Source organism: Triturus cristatus, chromosome 2_1 (assembly GCF_964204655.1).
Source record: "Triturus cristatus chromosome 2_1, aTriCri1.1, whole genome shotgun sequence".
Lineage (NCBI taxonomy): Eukaryota > Metazoa > Chordata > Amphibia > Caudata > Salamandridae > Triturus > Triturus cristatus.
Genome location: NC_140581.1, coordinates 716,612,333 through 716,635,563, shown reverse-complemented (window position 1 = coordinate 716,635,563; position 23,231 = coordinate 716,612,333). Strand labels below are relative to the sequence as shown.

Genomic DNA, 23,231 nt, shown 5'->3' with positions numbered 1-23,231 from the left:
CCCCATCAGCTTCATTGGCTGGCTCTGGCTCCCTCATCTCTGCGATAAGGGAGCAGTGAGACGCATCATCTGGTAAATAGCACAAGACTAGAATGAACTGCTATTATCTGCAACACAAGCTAACCTCTTACCTGCTGAGCCTCACTATGGGGCACTTGAACACATCTACGATGATGCAGAGGGCTCCAGACCCTCCTTCCACGATCCCAGATACCCTCCAAGGAGACCCACCATCTGCTCATATGCAACCCCGCAAGACAAACGTAACCAACTCTTATCAGTCATCAAAAACTCCCGCAAGACCATGGAGACCGCCCTGAGATCCTCTGGATATGTGCAAGCCATCTGAGACCTCCAGGACCGGGTACATCTGCAGGAGGAACTGGCGGACTGCCACTCCCGGAGAAGCAACGTCTGCATAATCGGAATGCCGGAGGGGAAAGTTCCCTTCCAATTCTTGGACACATGGTTACGCTCCTTTGTCCCCGCCTCGGACCTCACCACCTTATTCTCCCTGGAAAGGGCACGCTCTGGACCCTGGGTACTCAGCCCCGTCCCATGCTGATGAAACTGCTCCATTACCTGGACCGGGATGCTATTCTTCACACAGCCAGTCTGAAGGGTCCCGTTCTACTGGAGAACAAACATGTATGATAATCCCAGACTACACAATAGCGTTACAATGGCAATGTAGGAAAGTGCCCCTTTTTGCATGGTTACACCCCAAGGTTTGCCTGACACATGATGCACTTTGACTTGGAGTGCCCTGGGTCCCTACCAATCAAGTTCCCATAGCCTGTGTTCTTTCCCAAAGATGTACCTTTGTACAGGTAGGCCCCTTGTAAAAGGTGCAATGGGTACCAAAAGCACTGTGACTAGGAAAGGCCTCCAAGGGCTACAGTCCCTATTGTGACACCCTTAGGGGCACTGCACCTTAACACCCACACATTGCCATTGCTGACTACGTGTTTCAGTGCAGAGAAAAATTAAGAGTCGACATGGCACATGTCGACATCCCTGTGTGCCATACCTGCAATCCACCGCTTGAGGCCTAGGTAAGCCACCCCTCTAGCAGGGTGCACTAGACCACAGGTGAGGGTACAGTTGCATGAACACGGTCTCCCTACAGTGTCTAAGTCCATTCTTAGACATTGTAAGTGCAGTAAAGCCAAAAAGAGTATATGTTCTGCGAGCTGGTCTTCACTTACTCAACAGCTCCATAATGGCTTTACTGAACACTGAGAAGTTTGGTAGCAAACTTCTCAGCATATTAACCCCACACTGATGCCAGGGATTTCATGTAAAATGCATACAGAGGGCATCTTAGAGATAAACCCTGAAAACGAACCGGCCCTAGTTTGGTTCCTGAATGGCTGCCTGCCATTTACCACCACCAGACACGTTTCTGGCCCCCTGGGTAGAGCGCCTCCACTCTCTGGGTCTTGAAACAAAGCCCATCCTTGGCAGCGGTGTCTTACCTCCTCCCCCAAGATGGGCTGGGCCCACGAAGGGGAAGCTTCAAAGGCCTGCCGCCTTTGTAAGCTGTGCCTGCCTTTTGCTGCCCCAAGCAACTGACTCCCACCAGTTCTGACCCCCACTCTGGGTGGGAAAATAGGCGGAAAAAAATAGTTAGGAGTAGAGGTGTGACCACCTTTGCCAACCCCACCACTCAGGTGGGGGAGGTGGCAAGGTGAAGCACACATCTCAGTTCCCTCCATCTTGAAGATGAAGGGACCCGGCCAATTAGAAAGAGGTTAATGCCCCCCTCCCACTGGAGGGTGGCATAATAGGGGGTGTATCCACCAAAAGAAAGGGGCCCATTGGTCCCGACCTGCACACCCCTGTAATGCCCCCTAAATTTAGCATTTAGGGGCAAAGCTGAACCTTGCCTCCTCACATTTTAGGACGAAAGAAGGACCGGTGAGCAGTGCTGACCCAGGAAGAAGAGGACACCAACTACTATGGCCCCAGCCCTACTGGCCTGTCCCAACTCCGACCTCCCTATAGCAGAAACCGCATGTCCAGCAATCAGCAGCCCCCCAGAACCCAGAGGACCTGCCCTTACAGACGGTCTCCCCTGAGCACTGGATTTGAGCACTGGATTTGATCAAAGAAAGAGTTACCGACAGAATACGGATACAGACAGCTCCACGATTTTGCACCACTCTGCACCTGACGCCCACAGCACAAATTCAAGTGGCTCAACAACAGCAGGAGTACTCCTCAGCGATCCTGACCTACAATCTGGTGATCGCCGACCTCCCTCAAGCTTCAAGTCGACACCTGCAGCCTCAACCTGAAGGGCCCCCCTCTGACCGCGACCGGAGCTGGTAAGAATGACCCAACGCCAAAAGACACTCCTGCACCGGATGCCAGACGGCCTCGGGTGGCTCAATAAATGGTGTACAGCCAAATGGAAGGACGAGAGCGGGAGGGTGCTCAATGATAATGATAGGGAGTGGACCCGGGCTTTGGCATTTCCACACATCATCTCCAGGAACACAAGGTTATAAAAAGATACAGTTTCACATTCTGCACCGGGCATACCTCACCCCACTAAACTTAACAGATACATTCCCACAGTGAACCGGACTTGCCCTCGCTGCAGTTCAGATGAAGCGGACCTCCGTCCTATGTTATGGTCATGCGTGTGCTGCATCCTTTCTGGTAAGACATACACACCATACTTTGTGATGTTAAAGAACTCACTGACCTTCGCTCCTGGGAGGCCAGCGCCATCGGCATCTTTTGATGCAAGAAACGCCAAGTAGCTCGCATTGTTTACCAGCCTGGCCCTGCTACTAGCTAAACGCACACTTATCATACACTGGAAGGCACCGTGCGGATATGGAGAACAGCAGAAGGCACAGCCCTTCAATACGAGGATGGACGCATTCGTCGACTTCCCTTATCCCCTCTTTTTCAAGCCCACGCAATGCTTACCCGCCCCTTTACGTCCCAAGCACAATCACTCATGCCGATCACCTGTGCGACACACAGTTTACATTCAACCTAGTTAACTGCTGCACAGCTTCCAACCCTTTCTCCACTCCCATTTAATCGAGCTGATATTTGTTCCGCAATTCTTGACCACGAGACTTGCACTGCAGGGGCCCCCTACGCATTTTTATTCTTAAAATAATGTGCAACACCTGTAGTGGTAACTATTGGCTGATGCTATTGATAATAGAACAGAAGTTTGTCCTAGCCCATTTCATGAATTTCTTCTTTCACTGATTTACAAAACTCTCAATAATAAGAATGTTAAAAAAAATTAAAAGGAACAGACTTAAAGTCTCTGATCTAGTCTAGCGCCTGGAGAAGAAATTCACAATGCAAGGAATTTGCAGTTAGAGCTCTCTATCAGAAATGTTCCATTCACATAGAGTTTGAAATAAATGTTGGACAGAAACATTTCTATTTGCAAAAGGTTTTCCTGGATTCAGCACCCAGCCAGAGAGATATTTTAGGCTCTTGAATATCTACAAATATGCAATTATAGGAATTTTTCAGTTGTTAGTGAACAGAATCCTCCACCTTGGTCAATCCAGTCTGAGGTTAAACATAACTTTTTTAATGGTTAAAAATCCATCTTTTTGAAAAAACATTGTTATTATAAGTTATCTGTGGAATTATGAACTGTCTGTGTTTTCTGATGTTATTTGAGGTCAGTCCATCTTTCCATTTCGACCTACTCATCACATGTAAAAGTTCAGCGAAGACCTTGTTTGTGAACTTACATAACATTCAATAATGTTGCACAAATGGGCTGTACACACCACTAACTAAACATTTGAAAAACTTTTCCAGTGCCTTTTATCAAATAGACTGATGTAAATCCAATTCCCCCATGCAGTGACTATTTACATATACTTTACATCAGATAGGTAATAAATAAATAGAGCATTAACATGGTAGACATTTGTAAATGTTCTGTAGATAATTAGCATACTTCTAAATGCTCCATTTCTATATCCTTCACAAAATATACAGACTTTACACAACACGATTATGATTTTGAGGTGTACAAGATATTTCTAAAAATACAAATCTCTTACCTGTTGGGTCCCAAGTGACATTATGTGCTAAAGAGTCAAGCAAAAACTGACCACTTTTCTGCCACTGATGATATACTCCCTACAAATGAATTAAAAAAAGAAACATTAATGTTTATAAAAATATATATGGGTGTGTTTGCAAAATGTTAATTACCCTCTAATCATCTGTTCGTACAATGTAATGCTGTAGATTCACAGGCTCTGCGTAATTCTATCATCTAGTGTTAGGCCCAGACGCTTGAAACTTGTTTTTCTTCAAAGAAGTTGGAGTCATGAAATCTTCTGTAACTCAACTCTTGGTCCAAAATGTAGCAGCACATTGGCTCCACCTCAGATTGTTTTCCACTCTTCATGTTAACGGAGGGCAGAGTTGAAGACAGAGTGTGCTGTCGGTAGTAAAGGGAGTAAAGGACACAGAAAATAATATATGTGATCACTGCTGGCTTCTGGAGATGATGGTGGGTGTATGGGTATCTACAGTGCTACACACTATGAACAGGGTTAGGAAAATTTTCTGTTCGTAGCATGTGTGACTGTAGATACACATGCTCTTCATAGAGTATAAACCAGTCCCTCTCCAAAGTGGTGGCTAGCGAGTAAATGATGCAGATGTTTGAAACAGAGTTCTTAATACTTCTTGGCTAACTAAAGTATGTTATTGTGCACGAAAGACAACAAATGCTTGGTGAATGTATGTTTTGTTGACAAAGCAACAGCCTTGCATATTTCTGTTAAAGATATATTACCGGAGAAGACTAGGGTTGCATCCTTTTTGCGTGCAGAATGGGATCTAGGGGGCACATGGAGTGTGCACTTAGCCTTGGCACAGCAAGTCTCGATGCACTTAACTATCCAACTGGCAATACTGTCTTTTGAGATAGCACGCCCCCTGTGTGGTTTTACAAAGGCTACAAAAAGTTGAATAGGTTTTCTAAAAGGCTTAGTTCAATGTGGTACAGAAGCACTTTCTGACATCCAGAGTGTAAAGGGCTCTTTCAGTTACAGATTCTGGCTGTAAAAAAACAGGAAATTCTTGGTCTGTAAGAGCTTGGAGCTCACAAGTACGCCAGAGGGAGGATATTGTGATCAAGAAAGATACCTTCTATGACAAGAAATGTTAACTGACATAAATGTAGAGGCTCACAAGGCAGACCCAATAGCCAGGTAAGGGCTACAGTGAGGTTTCAGATACATGCATCTTTGTGGGCATTACACTCTTTAAACCCTCCATGAAGGCTTTAATAACTGGTATTCTAAACAAGGAAATGTGTTCACTGTTTTGAAGGTATATTATCACTGTGGTTATGTTTAAGCATATAAAGGTGTAAGCAAAGCCTGCCTTCAGGGTTGGACTGGCCTAGAGGGCAATCAGGCAGCGCCCAATGGCCTAGTCTGACAGATCAGTGTACAAGATGATTTTTTTTTGCAATTTGTGGGCCTGTTTTATAGTCTGGTTGGCAGATTTTTACTGTTGATTTCCCTGATACTACCACAAACATCGCCTGCAGCAAATACAAATGCATGCAATCTCCCATACCTTGCAGAATACCCACACAGCATGTCTTTTACAACTTCAAAAGTAGCCTAATATGCAAATGTGGGCCACTTTTTTGACTATATGGTTAGCTAATGGGGGCCACTTTTATTGTTTGTTCCAGTCCGACACAGCCTGCCTTGTATAAGTGTAAAGGGTATGATGCAATCTGCTGTGCCGAAAATTTGAAAGGACATAAGTGTTTGGAGATGTGGCAATGAATGCACCTCCTGCATGATCAAAATTATTTACTCTGGCAGACCGAGATATCCTAGCTTTAGGGCCTCAGGTGCCGGATTGCTAGGTTGAGTGGTTTCCATCTGGGTGTCTGAGCCAATCCTGCAGCTTAGTGAGAAGGTCTGGTGTATTGTGGGAGTTTCAAGTGAGAATTGACCGACATCTCTAAGGAGCACTGAATACTAGGGCTGTCTCGTCCAGGCTGAGGTGACTAGAGTGAGGATCATGGACACCTACTTCATCTTCCTCACCATGTATTGGATGAGGGGGAGAGGCAGAAAAGCATAGGCAAATATCCCTGACCAGTTCATCCATAGAGCACTGCCCATGAACTATGGGTGGTGGAAATGGCTGGAGTTTAAGTTTTGGCATTTTGCATTTTTGGGAGTGGCAAATAGGTTGATCATTGGACTCTCCCACCATTAGAAGTACCCGGTGAAGGATTTGTGGATGGATTCCCCATTCATGAACCAACTGGTATTTTCTGCTGAGTAGGTTGGCACAGTTGTTCGCCACTCCCAGCAAGTGCTCCAACAACAGGTGAATGTTGTTCTATTTGCCCCGTGCCAAATCTTGTGAGCTAGTATAGAAACCAGGGGACAGCGAGTCACACCCGGCCTCTGGATGTGGAACATGGCTGTCATGCCATTTGTCCTTAATAGTACTGTTTCCCCCAGAGAAGTGGGGCCAACACTTTCAGAGCTAGTCTGATAGCTTGAAGCTCCAAGCAGTTTGTGAGATGCCCCTGGTGCTAAGGAGTCCAGCTGCCTTGGACAGTCCTGTTGTAGGGGTGAGCCCCCCCCACCCCACAAGGGAGGCATCTGTGGTTATAATCACCTGCGAAAGGGGTCTAGAAAGGGCCTGTCGAACAACAGATTATTGCTGTTCCATCAAAGCATAAAGCACTGGGCCCGAGTAGTTACCAACACCATATCCTCACAGTCGACGTACACTTGTTTCTACTATCTTGAGAGACATTTGTGTAGCAGGCGCATGTGTAACTTGGCACCAGGTACAATTGCTATGCATAAAGCTAACATCCCCAACATTTTCATTATAGTTCGAATAGTAATGGGACAGTGTGTCTGAAACAGAACCAGCAGTTGTTGGAATGCCATCACCCTCTAATGGTAGGGGAATACTTTGCCTGTTACATCATTTAAGTCTGAACCATGGAAATTTTGAAACTGCTGCTGCTGAGGATGGGATTTCTTTTTTGCATTGATGGCGAAACCTAGGCTTTGATGTAGAGACACTGTTGTCTGAGTGTTTCCTAGATATTTCCATTTGCTGCTGATCTTGGTCAGCTGGTCAACCGTATATGGAAAGAGGACTATTACAGGTGTGCTACCACCCCCACTAGATACTTTGCAAATAGCTTTGGAGCAGTGGCAACTCCAAAGCAAAACACCTTGAACCGGGAGTGTCATCCACTTATCAAAGGCATCAGTGGTGTGCTGGTTGATGGGGATATGAAAGTACGCATTATGTCACCTTGTCATAGCATCAGGATGATGTCTTGTAGAGTGGCCATATGAAAGGCTGGAAGTCTAGGATCAGCCTGATAGAGCAGTCCTTGTTGGATATTAAAAATTAGAGTACACCCCTGCACAGCATTGGAGTGCAGATAAAGGTTCTATGCTCCCTTTTGTAGTAGCGTATGAACCTCTTCCTCCAGAAGGTGAAGATGGTCAGTATGTAAAGGCAGGGTGGGATGCTGGGAAGGATCTCGTGAATTTCAAGCAGTACCCTTCCTGCACAATGGAGAGAACACATTGATCTGACGGGGTGTTTTCCCACTGTGCTAGCAAGTGCCTCTGTCTTTCCTCAGCAAATGAGATGTGGTCATAGGGTAAGGAAAATGTGTCACTGCTATGGGTAGCCATTACTGCCTTTTCTGCACCCATTCCCCTATAGCCCTTCTCTTGAAAGTCTTAGGCTGCTGGGGGTCCTGTAAGGGTTGTTGGTACTGTGGTCCATGACTTAAGCCACCCTGGTTTGGTACCTCCCCCGCCTTGCTGCTTTTGAAAAGCATATTTGGGACTGGGGCACTGTAGGATGCCCATGGAGATGCCAGTATCCTTTTTGATCTTTTGGAGCATCTGGCTGACTTGGTGTCCAAACTGATACTCATCAACCAAAAAGATATTCAAGAGGAGCACCTCAGGCTTAAAACCTGACACCCTAAGCCAGACATGTCTGTGGAGGAGAATGCACCTTGATGCTGTATCCTTCGCCTCAAGGGCTTCATCTAATGTTGACACTGCTGACAGTTTTCCCCTCAGCTATCAACTCTTGTACTCTTGTGATGGGTCCCTGGAAGGTGCTCCATATCCTCCCAAAGCTACTGGTCAACTTGGAGAGGAAGACCACTGAATTGGTGATGCACCAGTGACTGGCTGCCCCAAACGTGACCTTATTTCCTGTGGTATCACTCGGTTTAGACTTCTTGTCAGGCAAAGGGAACTCTAGTGGCCTGTGCTGAAGCCCTTTTACATGCAATGTGCACAACTAAGGAGTCTGGGATTATATGCCCAGAAACATAAACCGGGTCAAGCTTATATTTTTTCTCCACATGGAGACTAACCACCCTGGCTTTCACCAGCTGTCAGAGGCGCACTTCAGAATGCTCTTAAGCGTTGAGAGGTAATGTACCGCACACCCAGTCTTGGCATTTCAACTACAAAGCCGCCCTCCTACTCAGCTATGTAGAGCTTTACGTGATGGTGTTGTGCAGCCCTTTGTATTACTATATGGTGTACAGCAGTAGTGCACAGTGGGGACAGCTTGGCTGAGTAGTGCTCCAGATCTGGGTCATTTTGAGGGTCTCCAGGACGAAGTGTCAACGTGCACTCAGTGTAACATTCAGGATGGTTATTCGTGTTTAAGGGAGTGCTACCAGCGCTAAGGCAACTGTCCATGGGCGCCTGTTGGTGAACATCCAGTCTATAGTGCAAATAGGAAGAAGTTCCTTTTGCTAGCGCGAGCACAATTTCAAAGGGCTAATAAAGCCTCTAATAGTTTCATCCAATAGGGAAAATGTAAATCAGTAGTCGTAATTTTTCTCAAAACAATTGATTTATTCTCAATTTGATTTGTTCACGGTGTGATTTATAATTGTTGATAGAATTCTTTATAGCATTATAAAACGTTATCCGTCTTGCGAAAGTAACAACCATAGACCCAATGCATTTCAGGTTCAGTGCGAACCCTTCGTCAGGGGTAATTCTTGAGGCTGTAAATAACAAAAAGGCAATTCAAACTGTGGTCCTCATTTGACAAATTAAAAATACTACACAAGGTCTTACTTAAATATGCGGTGTCAGGGTCACGGAGTGACACTCTCTCTGTTAGTACTAAATGACTATCACATAGTGGAAAAACACGATCGAAGTGGTCTAAATTGAAAAGTACATGCCTTAGTGAGCATCAGAAGTGCTGGAGTCTCGAAGGTCGGAGAAGGTCATTTTGAGGGTCTAACACATCGTCTTCCTAGGGATCATCCCCATCCTGGGGAGTTAACGGGTTCCAATAAAGGTTATGTTGTAGTAAGAGCTGACTTATTTTGAGTTGGTGCCTTGAGGCTGATGAGGAGCAGAAAGTGGGGATAGTGGTGGTGCTGTGGGTGGTAAAGGTAGGAATGGAGTAGAGCTGATGGCCAAATCTCTCACCCATTATTATACACGATAGTATGAATCTGGTTCTACCTCAAAGGCTAGCCACTATTTTTAAGGGATTCAAATGAGTCCTGTAGCCAGAGGTTTGCAAGTATTTTGCCCATTTCCAGTTAAAGAAGAGCTTCTTCTGCTTTAAATACATGACTTCTGAGTTTTTCAAAGATCTGTGGAGTCCGACTTTGGCATTGAGTGGGGTTTCGGGGCAGGCTTTAAAGACAATTGCTGAGGTGCTTTCGTGAGGACTTCAGCAACTAGTGCAGATTCTAAGGGCCAATGTGTTTGTGATTTCTGTACTGAGTGCCATTTTCTAGTGCCTAATACCAGGAAGTCATGAAAGCATGGTCCAGTTTGCTGCCCTTGAACAGGGTCTTGGCAGGCATTATTAACACAGACCCTTGAGTCTTGGGTGTGCAGCTGGAGAAGCAAAACATGAAGGTTTATGCTGTTTCCAGCTCAACTTTGGGCTTAATGTCAGACTCCTGTGGAAGCGGTGCTCTATCTCTTTTAAAGAGCATTTTAGGGGAAGAGCTGACTGACCTTGAGGTGCGGGAAATGCACATGAAGTCGACTTTATCTTCAGTCCAAGGCTGGCATATGTTGCACTTCTGGTTTAAGGAATTTCCCCTCCTCTTCGACATTTGAGCTCTCGGAGAAGATCGTGCCTGGACTTCCTTCTCCTCGAGCTGCTGTAGTGAGGGAAGACTTGGCATCTACATTCTCAGCACCTAGCATGTCTTCATCTCTGAAAATTTCAGGCATCTCTGAGGAGGCTTGCCTTTGTATTTTGTGATAGGCCCACCTTCTTTTCCTCCAGATGACCTTAGTATTTTTTTTCTTTCGCAGCAGCAATAGAAGACGCAGCAGGTTTTGCAAGAAATCTCCAAGTTCTACGGAGAGACTGAGGTTGAAGTCCTTGTGACCGTCGCTCAAGGGATATTTTGTGTTACACTTCAGGTAGAAGTGGAAAAGAGTGCGTTCCATAAGGCTTCCCTATGCACAATATTGAAGAAGTCTAGAGGATTTGAGAAGATTGCGACTCAAGACCGATATGTTTTGAAGTGCCCTGTCCATTGATCATCGGATCTTAATTCCTGGCATTGTGAGCTAGAGCGGCCGTCGGGGTAGTGGTGCTGTTGTCATCACAGGGCTCGGGAGGTTGCTGGAGCCAATAAGGAACTAAAAAGGAAGACCCATGTGAAATATCACAACAACCTAGTAGCCCGAATGCCACACCCGATGGCGGAAGAAAACAATCTGAGGTGAAGCCAGTGTGCATCATGATTGTGGACAAAGAGTGGCGTCACAACAGATCTTGTGACTCAAACTTATTTTAAGAAAAACAAGTTTCAAACTTCTGGGCCCAAATAAATAAATATCTATTTATCTTAGGTAGAAGCCGAAGTTTTACAGTGGAAATATATTTTAGTTCTTTGTCTACCTGTTTGAGTAACTTTTTTCTTGTAAGTTTCATTCCTTTATGACTTACTGTATCTGGATTCATGCCAGATAAGCTGTTGTTTTTGTGTGATTCTTTATATATGTAGAGATATATATTTGTTACTTTTTTACTTTCCCGCTGTAGAGTCGCTTTGTTTCTTTTCAGTTTACAGGCAGCGGCAAGACGCCCATGGGCATACGTCGCACTTTACAAATTAAATCAAATATGTAGATATATATAATATACATATATATTCACTGAAAAAACCATAGGTTTCACACATGTTATAGTTAGCTGGACATTTCACTCGTACAAAAACATTGAAATTCCCCCGTTCTAGTTAGTTCAGCCAACTATAACTCGCGTGACCGCAATCCACTGCTGATGACGTTACATATTACATCACTCATGACATGGTCAGTGACATCACTCATGACATCACTGATGACATCTCAAATGACTTCACTGATGACATCATCCAGTGAATATGTGTCTTTCTGAAAAATAAATATTTTTTTCTATATGTATATCTAAAGGTTAATGGAAGAATAAATGGGTAAATAAGTGTCTAAATGGATGGGTTTTTTTGTAAAATTAATTGTATAACTTACTTACAGTATCTTAGTGAATACAGTGATGTAATATGTGACGTCATCAGCAGTGGATTGCGGTCGCGCGAGTTATAGTTAGCTGAACTCGGTCCCAACTATAACTATCTACTGGCGACCGCCAGTAAATAATATATATATATATATATATATATATATATATATATATATATATATATATATATATATATATATATATAATACACACATGTTAAATATAAACATTGAACTTTTCCATGCATGATGAAATACAAAAAAATATACTAAATAGCTTAGGCTTTCTTTCTTGGGTAGACAATGCACAGTAATAATTCCTGAGAAGGGCCACTTTGCAGGCCAATGAGTCTTACACCCTGCTATAATACTTAAAAGACAAAAGTACCGACATGCATTGAGGGAATGAAGTGGCTCCTGTGCCAGACGTTGCGAGTCTGCATTGCTTACAACCAAGGGCAAAGAAACAGCTTTGCCTTGCAAGACATTCTGGTACCATCGTCAGTAATTCAGCCCTCTACTTGAGTGTCGGGGGGACTGAGGGATAGGAATAAAGATGCACAAGCATGGTGGTAGCTGGGGACAGAGGAGTTGCTCCATCATTATGTGGGTTGAATGTATGTCATGGATTCATAGGGAAGGTTAAGCCAACTCACCTTCTTGCATAAAGTGATTCCTTCATCAACTACCTCATGTGCCTAGAAGAGGAAGCATTGAACAAAAGATGCGAGAAGATATATCATGAGTTTAATTGGAGGTAGTTGGGGGGTTACTAGATGCCACAGCCTGCCATGGACCCTAAGAGCAGCACGAAATACACTTGGCATAGTCTGAAGCACCAGATCTGGTAACACCTCACCACATACAATGGTCCCCGAGCATGCATCTATGGTTTTAGACAGACTTCGATGGACTTGCTGATCTTTTGTGTGTCTCTCAAGATCTAATTTAGGCTGAGAACAAGACCTTTATGCAATAATCAGCAGGTTAGTTAGTATGCCCCGTTAATTCACCACAATACTGGTATTGGGCTTAGATGTCTTATACACAATTCTATGCAAAGGCTTATTCAGGCATGGAATAATGTAGCCAACTACAGGTTATTCTAGCTATTGACTCAGAATTCGAAGAAAAAGCGTCAACATTACCTCACCTTTATCCTAGCCCTACATCTTGGTTCACTCCCATTCAAAGGGGTAGATACATAAGGGCTTCAGAGGGAAAATGACGGCAGCAAGAATGGGTTGCATAGGGCTACATGGATAAGTATTGAACCCAATTAAATATCCCTTGGGTAGGAGACGAGTGCTCTCAAAAAGCATTTGTGGTGGCACACACAGTAGAACATCATGAAGAACAAGTTACTTAACTTAAGTAACAACTTATCTGGTAGAAGCCTAATCTAGCCACCGATTCCTTACCTTTGAATTTCCCAGGCATCAGAGTGGATCCGGAAGATTTTTCTTTAAGCATTACCCTTGCGTGACGTTAGGTGGTGTCGGTTGTCTCTGCGTCACGTTGTTGTCTCCGCCGTTGTGACGTCCGCGCCACCTATTTAGGCGCCACCCTGGTGAATTGACGTCAATTACTTTATACAACTTTCTATGTTAGGAGCAAGGAGCCATGAAGTGCACTGACATTGGTGTGTTTTGAACAACTAGGGCCCTGAAGGGGAACAGCCCTGGTCCTAAAAACCAGTCCGCAGAGCTGGGAGGATGGATGGGTCGGTAAGGAATCTGCACCTATATCATGTCTCTACCAGAAAAGGCATTACCGAAGGTAAGTAATTTGTTCAACTGATAGAGACATCTAGCCGTAGAGTCCTTACCTTTGAATAGATACCCAAGCAATAGCATCCCCGGAGGAGGGACTGAGGACAAGGTTAGAGACAGAAATCCTGCAGGACTGAGCAACCAAAAAGGCGGTTCCTTCGGACTTGACTTTCCAGGCAGTAGTGTGTGGGAAATATGTGCAGGGATGCCCATGCTTTTGCCTGATAAATGTCAAGGACTGGAACACCATGTGCAATGCTAACGTAACAGCCATAACTCTGGTGGAATGAGCTTGTAAGCTGTCAGGAGGCTGCTTAGCTACAGTGTAGCACATTGTGATGCAGAGGACGACCAATCATAAGATAGTACTCTTCTACACTGCACGACCTTTGTTTGATCCAACGTACCCCACAAAGAGGTCAACCCTGAACATTTTCAGTGCGGTCAAGGTAGAACAACAATGCTCTTTTTGGGTCCAGACTGTGTAGTCATTCCTTATCTTTGGAGGGGTGCGGAGGAGCGTAGGAAGTGGGCAAGGTGACAGACTTGGAATGGTGTTACCACTGTTAGTAAGAATGAGGCCCTAGTGCGAGCACCAACTCATCAGGAAAGATGGGCAGGTAAGGAGGCTTGAATGACAGAGCCTGCTATTTACACACCCTCCTGGCGGAAGTTATTGCCACAAGAAAGGCTGTCTTGATGGTAAGCAGCTGGAGGGGAAAGTTGTGCAGAGGTTCGAATGGAGCACACATCAGGAAGGTGAGCACCGAATTATGGTTTCACGGAGGCATGATGAAAGGGGCCAATTAAAACATATGTACAAGCCCCTTAAGAAATCTATTAACAATAGGGGATTTAAATAAAGAGGGTTGGTCTGGCAGCCTCAAGAAGGCAGAAAGGACCGAAAGGTACCCTTTGAGAGTGCTCAGAGTAGAGCCATGTTGGGCTAGGGTCAAAATAAAGAGAAGGACTTGAGAGAAGGAAGCAGAGTGAGGATCAATGGATCTATATAATATTTTACAATTTTTTGCCACTGGCAGGCGTACACGATCTTGTTAGAGGGAGGTCTAGCAGCCAAAATAACATTACTGACTTCAGGAGGAAGGCCGAATGCTGTCAACTGCTGCCGCTCAATTTCCACGCAAGAAGTAGAGTTTGACAGGTTCGGATGGAAGACCCTCTCCTGCTGCTGCAACAGAATATACTCCAGAAGAGGGAACCAGAGCAGAGGATCGCTGCTCAATTGGAGAAGCTTGGGATACCAGACGCTCTGTGCCTGATGACATTGCGTGTTCTCAGCGGATGCGATCAGATCTACCCACGGCTCTCCCCACTGCTGAGACACATTGCGCCACCTCCGGATGGAGATGCCATTCATGATCTGCTAGGCATCGATGGCTGAGCTCATCCACGCAGGCATTCAGAGAACCTGCCAGGTGTTGAACCACTAGGAAAATGCCCTGCTGTTCCAGCCATGTTCAGAGATGCAGGTCCTTTGGACAAAGGGGCATGACCCTACTCCGTCCCGTTTGGTGCAATATCACAGGGCGTGCTGTTGTCCGATAACACTTGAACCAGCTTTCCCTTGATTGAAGGAAGAAAGGCTTTAAATGTCAAGTGAATCACTCGGAGCACCAGCAAGTTGATATGGAGTTCAGATTCCGCCGAAGACCAGAGTCCTCTGATCTCCACCTCTCCCAGTTTGCCACCCCATCCCAGGAGTGACACATCTGTCACTACTGTGTGGTCTGGTTTGGCAAGGGAGAGGAGTGTGCCTCTGACCCAATTGCGGTCTATTAGCCACCACTGTAGGTTCTATGCAGTTCTCTCAAAGATCTGGATCAGGTCAGAGAGACTACCCTGATGCTGCACCACCTGGAACTTCAAGTCCCACTGCAGAGCCCACATATGCCATCTGGCATGTGTCATTAGCAGGATGCAGGAGGTCATGAGGCCCTGCAGCATCAGAGTCAGTCTCCCAGAAAGCCAGAATAGAGGCTGAAACATCAGATTCATTGCCTGAATATCCGGGACTCGCCATTCAGGAGAATAGGCCCTAAACTGCACTGTGTCCAGAACAGCTCCGATGAAGAGAAGCATTTGAGAGGGAGTCAGGTGTGAGTTCGGCACATTGATAAGGAACTGGGCACACTGGTAGGGTCAGGGCGACATAATATGAGGCACATAGCGTCATAAAACTCCTTAAACTGAGCGGGGAGTCGATCCGGCTCCCAGAGAAGCTGGGAAGCGCGGAGCCGACCCAGAGGTAGGTTTCAAGGGAAAGGGCCTAGAACGTCGAGGCTCCTCCATCGCTTCGTCTAACGGATGGGGAGAAGTTGAAGCATGCTTCGACTTCTTATATTTTTTGTACTTCTTACCTGACCAAGTCGAAGACTTCGAGAGGGAGGACGAATACTTGGCTATCCCAGAGCGGTGTCCAGACCTTCCTCTCAACCAGGACTATGAAGGAGACTTATGGGGCGAACAACACAATGCCTAGCGCCGGGCCGCAAGCAGCTTTAGGGGCCGCTCCCTCAAAGCTTTCAGAGCCATGGCCCGGCAGTCAGAGAATGGAGTTGTGGTTGCGCTCCAGGAACTAAAAGACACACCAAGTGTGGATCCGCCACATGGCGCAGTGGCAGGCACCACGCAGTCTGAACCCAGTAGTCTTGTTGGACATGGTGAAAAAACCTACACACCAAAACACGTTAGTCAAAATGTTGAAAAAAGCCAGTCAAAAAGCGACAGAGGGAAGCTTTCATCACGGATCTGCATTGGCTTGAGCAGAAAGAAAAGAACTGACATCAGCACGCCGGGGTGGCGCCTATATAGGTGATGTGGACATCACAACGGCAGAGACGATGATGACGACGACAGGTCATGTGGAGCTGACCGTCGCCTCCTAAAGGAACACAATGGTATTGTTCAGAGAAAAATCTTCCGGATACAGTCTGAGGCTCGGGAAAATCAAAGGTAAGGAAACTGCCGCTAGATGTTTCTATCAGATAGATATAAGCATACAGCATGCCACCATAGCAGCATTAGCTCTAGTAGAACATGCTCTGACTCCAGAAGGAGGATCTGTCTCAAGCAAAGTGCAGGAATGGGAAATGTGAAGCATGATTTGTCCACAATGGTGACCTTAGTCCCATCTCAACCAATACACTGCCTTCAAAGGTCACAAAGACGTGGTGTTTAGAACACAAGCCGCAGCTCTATCAAAGTAAAGATGTTAGGCGAACTTGATATGGAGGTAGGTGTAGTCAGCGGATGCCTCACATTTATACAGACAAAAAACAGGATGAAGGTTCCTTGGATTCAGTTAATACCCTGAGAATAGCGCTGGACAGGAGTTCGGGATCTCGATATTATGCTTGGCATAGATTACTGCAAATACGAAATAAGGCTTTTAAATCAAGATATTCAACATGCAAAAATCATTAGGCATCCATCTAGCCAGGTCTCCGATGGTAATCCAAGTGAGTGCAGGGCACCTGCCAGAAGAACCAGTGCATTTTGTCCAGCAAATATTGCTTAATGTCTTCTTTGGCAGTGAAGTAGTTCCCCTCTGGTCTGTTTCGGTAGCTCGAATTATTTTTTGTACAAAGTATGCGTTATTATTTTTTGTAATTATTATGCTATTGTTTGGGTATGACATTAAATATTTGCCTAAACAGTTCTTTAGCACTGTTGCTGGTTTATAAGTAGACACTATTATGGCTGATGGTTGCTCGGAAGATTATACTGGTGAAATATATGAGATGCTTTGAGACAGACGTAAAAATGTCCACCAAGTAAGGGTGCGGGCTTGTTTTTGGCATGGTTCAACAGGAAAGACAGTCACTTGTTGTTGTGCTATGTTCCATTTAAAGGCTTCCGTCCGGCTGCCAAGTAGAACAGGTTCATGAGAGATCCTTAAGACAGTAGAGGTGAGTTCTTCTGAAAGCAAGCACTCAAGCTATAACGATGGTGACGTTGGAATAAAAATATTCCTCTTCCCTCATTCGATAAGAGTGGATCTCTCATTACGGTGTGGCATCGTTGACAAGTCACTGAATCTGTAACCTCTAGTGAGCCTGGAGGACAGCATAGATATTTCTTCTACAGCAACTCCTTCAGGGCTTTGGGATGAAGCTTGAGGAATTAGATGCAGTCTCTGGAGACTTGAAGCTCAAATAGATTCTGGTCTTTCATGAAATAGTAAAAAGCCTTTAGTGAACTGATAAACGATTGTTTGCCCAGTACTGTTAATTTGTCACTTTTCAATTTGGTTGCAGTCATGCTGACGATGTGCTGCTGGAATTGCTAATCAGTTGAGGAATCAACTATCACTGTGCACTATGAGTTAATTCTGATTGGCGGGAGAGAGAATTGCATGTAACCACCACTCCCACAGGACTGCCAAATTTACCATGGGCAAAGCCTGGAGGGCCAGAGTAGCCTGCTTGACCTCAGCTTCATAGTTAAGCTGTGAAGGCCAAGGTGTTTGCTGAGGAGGGCTGTCAGTATATTTCCAAGCCATGCAATGGGATATGAGAAAAGAAGAGCAGGCAAAGTTAAGTCCAAGTCAAGTATGTTGGTATTGACTTAGGCCCTGAAGGACTCACAATCAGGGACTGCACAAGAGATTGTCTTGAAAACGTCTCTCAATCCAGGACTTGGAGAGTCAACAAAAAAAGCTGATGTCTTGCACTATTGGTCCTCTGCTTGTCTGGAGTCACAAAATATTCTACTCAAGAGTGCTGCCAATGCCTAACCTCAGTAGCATGCTCAGCTGTGACCAGTATCTTTTGGTGCCTGTGCTTATTTCTCTAACATGTATGCCTCGGAGAAAGTGAGAGAGCAGCTATACGCTGGTGGAGGGAAGTCTGTCTTTATTTAGCGATCAGGCCTTTAATTTGAGGACACCATGGTTCTTCCCTTCTTGACAGCACGCTGCAATGAAAAGAAGCTGGTTTCAACTATAGGAGATTTGGAGCTGTGACATGGGCTGGGTAGGCCTTATCCAACAAGAAATAAAAACGCATTACTAAACCCATCAAAGCTACTCACTGATACAACCTCCCATTTTGTAGTGAACAGCTGACCCACACCCAATGCTCTTCATCTCTTAGTGCAACAGTTGAAGAGTACAGAGTCCAGAATGAGGGCTTGGCTCAGTTACAGTGCAATGGTAGCTTAGGACCAGGGGGCTCAAAAAGGAAGTCATACAAGATTATATGGTGCAGTGTAATCTTTTGGAGCAATAGACTATTTGATCCCCTAAGACAATCAGCTCCAAGATATCTGGCTGGTCTTCCTTTAACTTTGAAAAGGGATGTAGCCTACACAGATTTTCAGGTAGTAAGGAATAACGTTCATACGCCTGGTACTTTAACCCACCATGAGGTTACTCATAACACCAGCAGGACCATTAAGGCTGATTCGCACATGAGAGGAGGAAAGTCTCTGAGAGTGGTGACTCACTGCTTCATTGGTAAAATATTCTTGGTCAAATCTGGTGGTCAAGCCCCTATATATTCAATTCAACTCCATTTCCTAGGATTTAATTTATCCTGAAAGAGAGAGGGACCGTGTATTGATGGATGCATATAAGCATTGACATGCACTACTAGTCTCAAATAGGAGATGCACAGGTTTTATGGCCCACTTGCTGCTGTACATGTCTGGTAATACAACACATATTGCATAGAGTACTGTGACTAAGCTACCCAAACTAAAGTAAAAGAGGATGGGACAGAGAGGAACAATAAAAAATTTAGTTACAAATGGGGTTCGTTAGTTGCGGAGTACAAAAGAAATGGGCCCAAAGCACACCGACAGGAATGAGAAGAGTACTAGTGAGGCTTTGTGCTAGTGTGGGGGAAATAGGCATGTCTGTCTAGGATATGCTCATGCTTTTGAGGTATTGGGCCGAACGTTCTACTGATTTTCTAGATGAAGCAGTTTCCAGATCCTCCATGAGGTGAAGTGGTAGCCACAGGTGACAAATGTGGGATGCACGACTCAGGAGAGCCTTTGCAAAAGTCTTATTGATGGTTGATCAGTTTTGAGCTACCCTCTGTCGCTTTTTAACAGGCTTTTTTCAACATTTTGACTAATGGTTTTTTGGTGTGTAGGTTGTTTTCACCATGTCCAAAAAGACTTCTGGATTCAAACTGTGCCGTGCCTTCCACCGCGCCATGTGACAACCATGTTTTTTGGCAGTATTCATTCCTTGCCCGGAGCCCCAAACATAACTATGGATCTGCCCATAACATTATAACAAACAAAGATGAGGATTAAACCCAATAGACAGAAACTGTCTTAAAGGAGTTTGGAACGTGGAGCATAAGAAAAAGATTTTCTTTCTTAAGAAGACCCCTCACTCACCAACCTGGTTGGTGACATGCTTCATCATCGGGGTCCCACCTGGACAGCCGAATGCCGTCCAGGTGTGCTGCGACACCTGATTACAGTGGAGCTGGTTTTGTTTGTGAAGGTGAATAAAAAGGTGTTGATTAAAAATTGAATTCGGCGGGGAGATGCGGCTGGTCCTGCTGTTAGGTACAACACAGGATGTTTGGTTCCACACAATCGTGTAGTGAATCAACCATATGACCCCGACTCCCATGAGGCACGCAAACATCGTGCTTTTAATTTTTTCCTTTCGACGAATGGAACGAAGGGATTCCTAACCGTGAGTAGATGGTTAGGTTCTGGATGACCAAGGGCAGGGTACACCTTAGCGAGTGTACACCCCCCGGGTCACGTTCACTGGTCCTGACGAAAACCTGGTAATAACAACTGATGGTTGAAAAATGTAGACCGCCTTTTTCACTATTTACCCACTAGATGATACAGTAGGTCAATCTAACCTAACACGGTATCCCCTGAATTTTTAATATTGTCCAAATTGCCCTAGAATAAATAATTTGGATTGGGTTAAATTTGGCCAATTTTTAATCAACACCTGTTTATTCACCTTCACAAACAAAACCAGCTCGACTGTAATCAGGTGTCGCAGCACACCAGGTTGGTGAGTGAGGGGTCTTCTTAAGAAAGAAAATCTTTTTCTTATGCTCCACGTTCCATATTCCTTTAAGACAGTTTCTGTCTATTGGGTTTACTCCTCATCTTTGTTTGTTAAATTATTTTTAAGGGGACAAGGAGTACCCCCTCCAATATTCTTTATTGCGAGAATCCCTTTCTCTCCATTTTGTTGTGTATCTTCCCTTAACATCACAAAGTATATTATTTAAAGGACGCTTCTATTTCTTAATTTCTGGTTTGCGCTTAGTTCCGCTGTTCCATTTGTTTCACAAACCAATGCTAATCCGGATTTGTATTTCTTTGTTTTTTTACTGGGAAAGAAGGCAGCATTAGACAACGAGGGTGGACCTGGTCAAGTCTGTTAGTCATACACACTGTGTTTACTGCTAAACGGATACTGAAATTATTTAAGATTGGATGTTTAACCTTTCCACTGCCAGGGTGTTTGCAGACATCTGTGCTGGAGCTTTTATCTGCATTACAGGATGAAAGCATGTGTACTTTGGGCACACATACAAACCGTATTTTTTAGCATGTTTAGGGCTACATATTGGAATAAACACTGCATCAGTATCTCATTGCTGCCAAAAGATATAACAAAAAACGTAGCAACATCTTATCTTTGACAAATTTGCTTAATATTTTGTAGCATTTCATAAATAGGTAAACATAATCATAGGAAATTATGGAATGTAGGTCTGGGTATAGCAATATCAAATATACGTGAGTTTTTCTAGGGAAGGTAGCCTGCAAAAATCAAGTCTGTACGATTAGAGAAGATCACAAAATAGTAGCAGAATCATAGTTTATGGTGCGCTGCTCATTTAATGCCAGATTCCAAACTCAGGACCATGAGAAAGGATAAAAAACATTTACTTCCGAATTCTGTATGAACTAGGGACTCTATTGGTATAAGTCCATTATATTCCTCGCACGGACTGGCTGGTCAGTAGAACACATTGAACATCACATTTTTCAAATTTTTGGCATTTTCCCCAACATAGTAATTCCCTTGAGTCCCCATCATGCCGGATTATATCCCTCCCAAGACTTGACCACAAACTTTGTTCTTCTGGGTCTACAGAGGATGGGGTACCAGACAGGCTTTCTAGGAGTCTAGGGTGCCTGGGCAATAAATTGTGTTTAGTGCATTTTGGATATTTGGAAGTGAAACACTGGTTTATTGTACATCTCCTTTGGTCACAGATCGCACCCCTGGTCTGTATGGGACCATACTACAACCATACAATTTTAACATCTACCAGTCCAAAAGATTCTATCGCTCGGTGCTAGACTTCCCTCACTGTGATTGGCTGGCTGGGAGACCGCACTAAACAAGACATTTGTCAGATTCTCAATACATTTCTTTCACATGGTAGCCTCCTTCAGTCTTCCTCCCACTAGAGCATATCCCTCCTAAGGCAAGATCCAGATCTGCCCCCCCCACACCCCTGCCAAAGTATTCTCTGCGTTGTATTATCAGACATGTGGGTCTTCTATCAGTTGGAGCGGTGATCCATACACAAGGCAATACTTTTGATGGTGGATGTCTGCAGTATTTGGCCCCAGTGTTGGCTAGCGCCCAGCAGGACCCACTAAACCCAGCTCATAGTCACGGCACCTAGAAGAAATCAAATAAGTAACGTTGCAGCCTTCGCAATCCCTTTAAAAAAAAAAAAAAAAAAAAGCATCACAACTTTTGACAAAAGGGAGGGCTGATCAGGCAAACACAGAAAGACAAAGTGGGTGGACAAATAACCTTTAATAGAGCCCAAGGCAAGACCTTGCTGGGCTAAAGACAGGACAAAAAGCAATGAAGTGTAGCCTAGAACGGTCAACCCAGAAGTAACTGCAACAGGCCACAAACTTCATGGAGGTGCAGCACACCAGCAAGATGATGTCCATAATCTCCACAAGCAGGTCAAAGCAAATCAACTGATTCAGATGAATCTCCATTCACGGAGATGTGGGCTGTGGAAACTCTGATGAAGACCCTGCCCTGTTGCTGGGAGAGCAGATCCTTGCACAGAGGTAGATGGAGCAGAGGGCAAATGATCTGGTGCAGAAGCTTGGAACAACACCCTCTGAGCCAAGTCTGAAGCTATCAGGATGATTTGAGCCCAGTGTCTTTTGATCTTTTTCAAAACTCAGGGAGGAAGTAGCAAAAGTGGGAACGATTAGAGTAGACAGGTGTCTCAAGAGAGGAGGAATGTGACTCCTCCTGAGGCTCTTGGTGAAAACTCTTTAGCCCCAAAGACTCGACAATGAGCACTCTCTGTAGTAGCAAAAATACCTACCCAGGGCATGCCATACAGGGAGAAACCCCTTGAACTACCTTTGGGGGGGGGGGGAGGGGGTAGGAGGGGGAAGAAGCATAGCATGACCAGGGCTCGAAAAATCTGAAAAATTGTACTAGTCCTGCAGGACTAGTGCCTTGAAAAATCTCCTCGCCCTAACAGTGACCTACTTGACCTCCGTCTCTGAAAGCGGAGCAAAAGTGACAAGATAACAAGATTTAAAGGCATTTTTATTGCTCATTTGCTTTGTGAGCAATAAAAAGGCCTTTAAATCTTGTTATCTTGTCACATTTGCTCCGTTTTCAAGGACGGAGGACAAAAGTTAGTATGTTTTCCTACTCGCCAGAAAGGGCGAGTAGGACCTAAAAATAGCTCGACCTCATAAAATGTACAAATGCGAGCGGTCGAGTGGATTTGTCGAGCCCTGATGACCCATCACAGCACCCAGTATCCCACACCTCCCGACTTGTTGAAGTATCACATGTAGATTAGAACTTGACTAGGGCAGCCCTGGATGGAAGGCAGGAAGGCCTTCGGGCCAACTGGATGGCACACAGCCATAGAAGGCAGATGTGATTTCTCTT

At 44.9% G+C, this 23,231-nt stretch overlaps 1 protein-coding gene across 2 annotated transcripts in view; it reads right to left on the bottom strand.

Moving 5' to 3' along the window:
- DMXL1 (Dmx like 1) overlaps nucleotides 1-23,231 on the bottom strand; it is a 1,781,042-nt gene that overhangs the window by 1,540,542 nt on the left and 217,269 nt on the right. For both annotated transcript variants that reach the window (XM_085632653.1, XM_085632652.1), the window contains exon 4: nucleotides 4,059-4,137. In XM_085632653.1, the coding sequence (XP_085488779.1) occupies nucleotides 4,059-4,137 (79 nt within the window). The remainder of the gene's footprint in view (nucleotides 1-4,058; nucleotides 4,138-23,231) is intronic.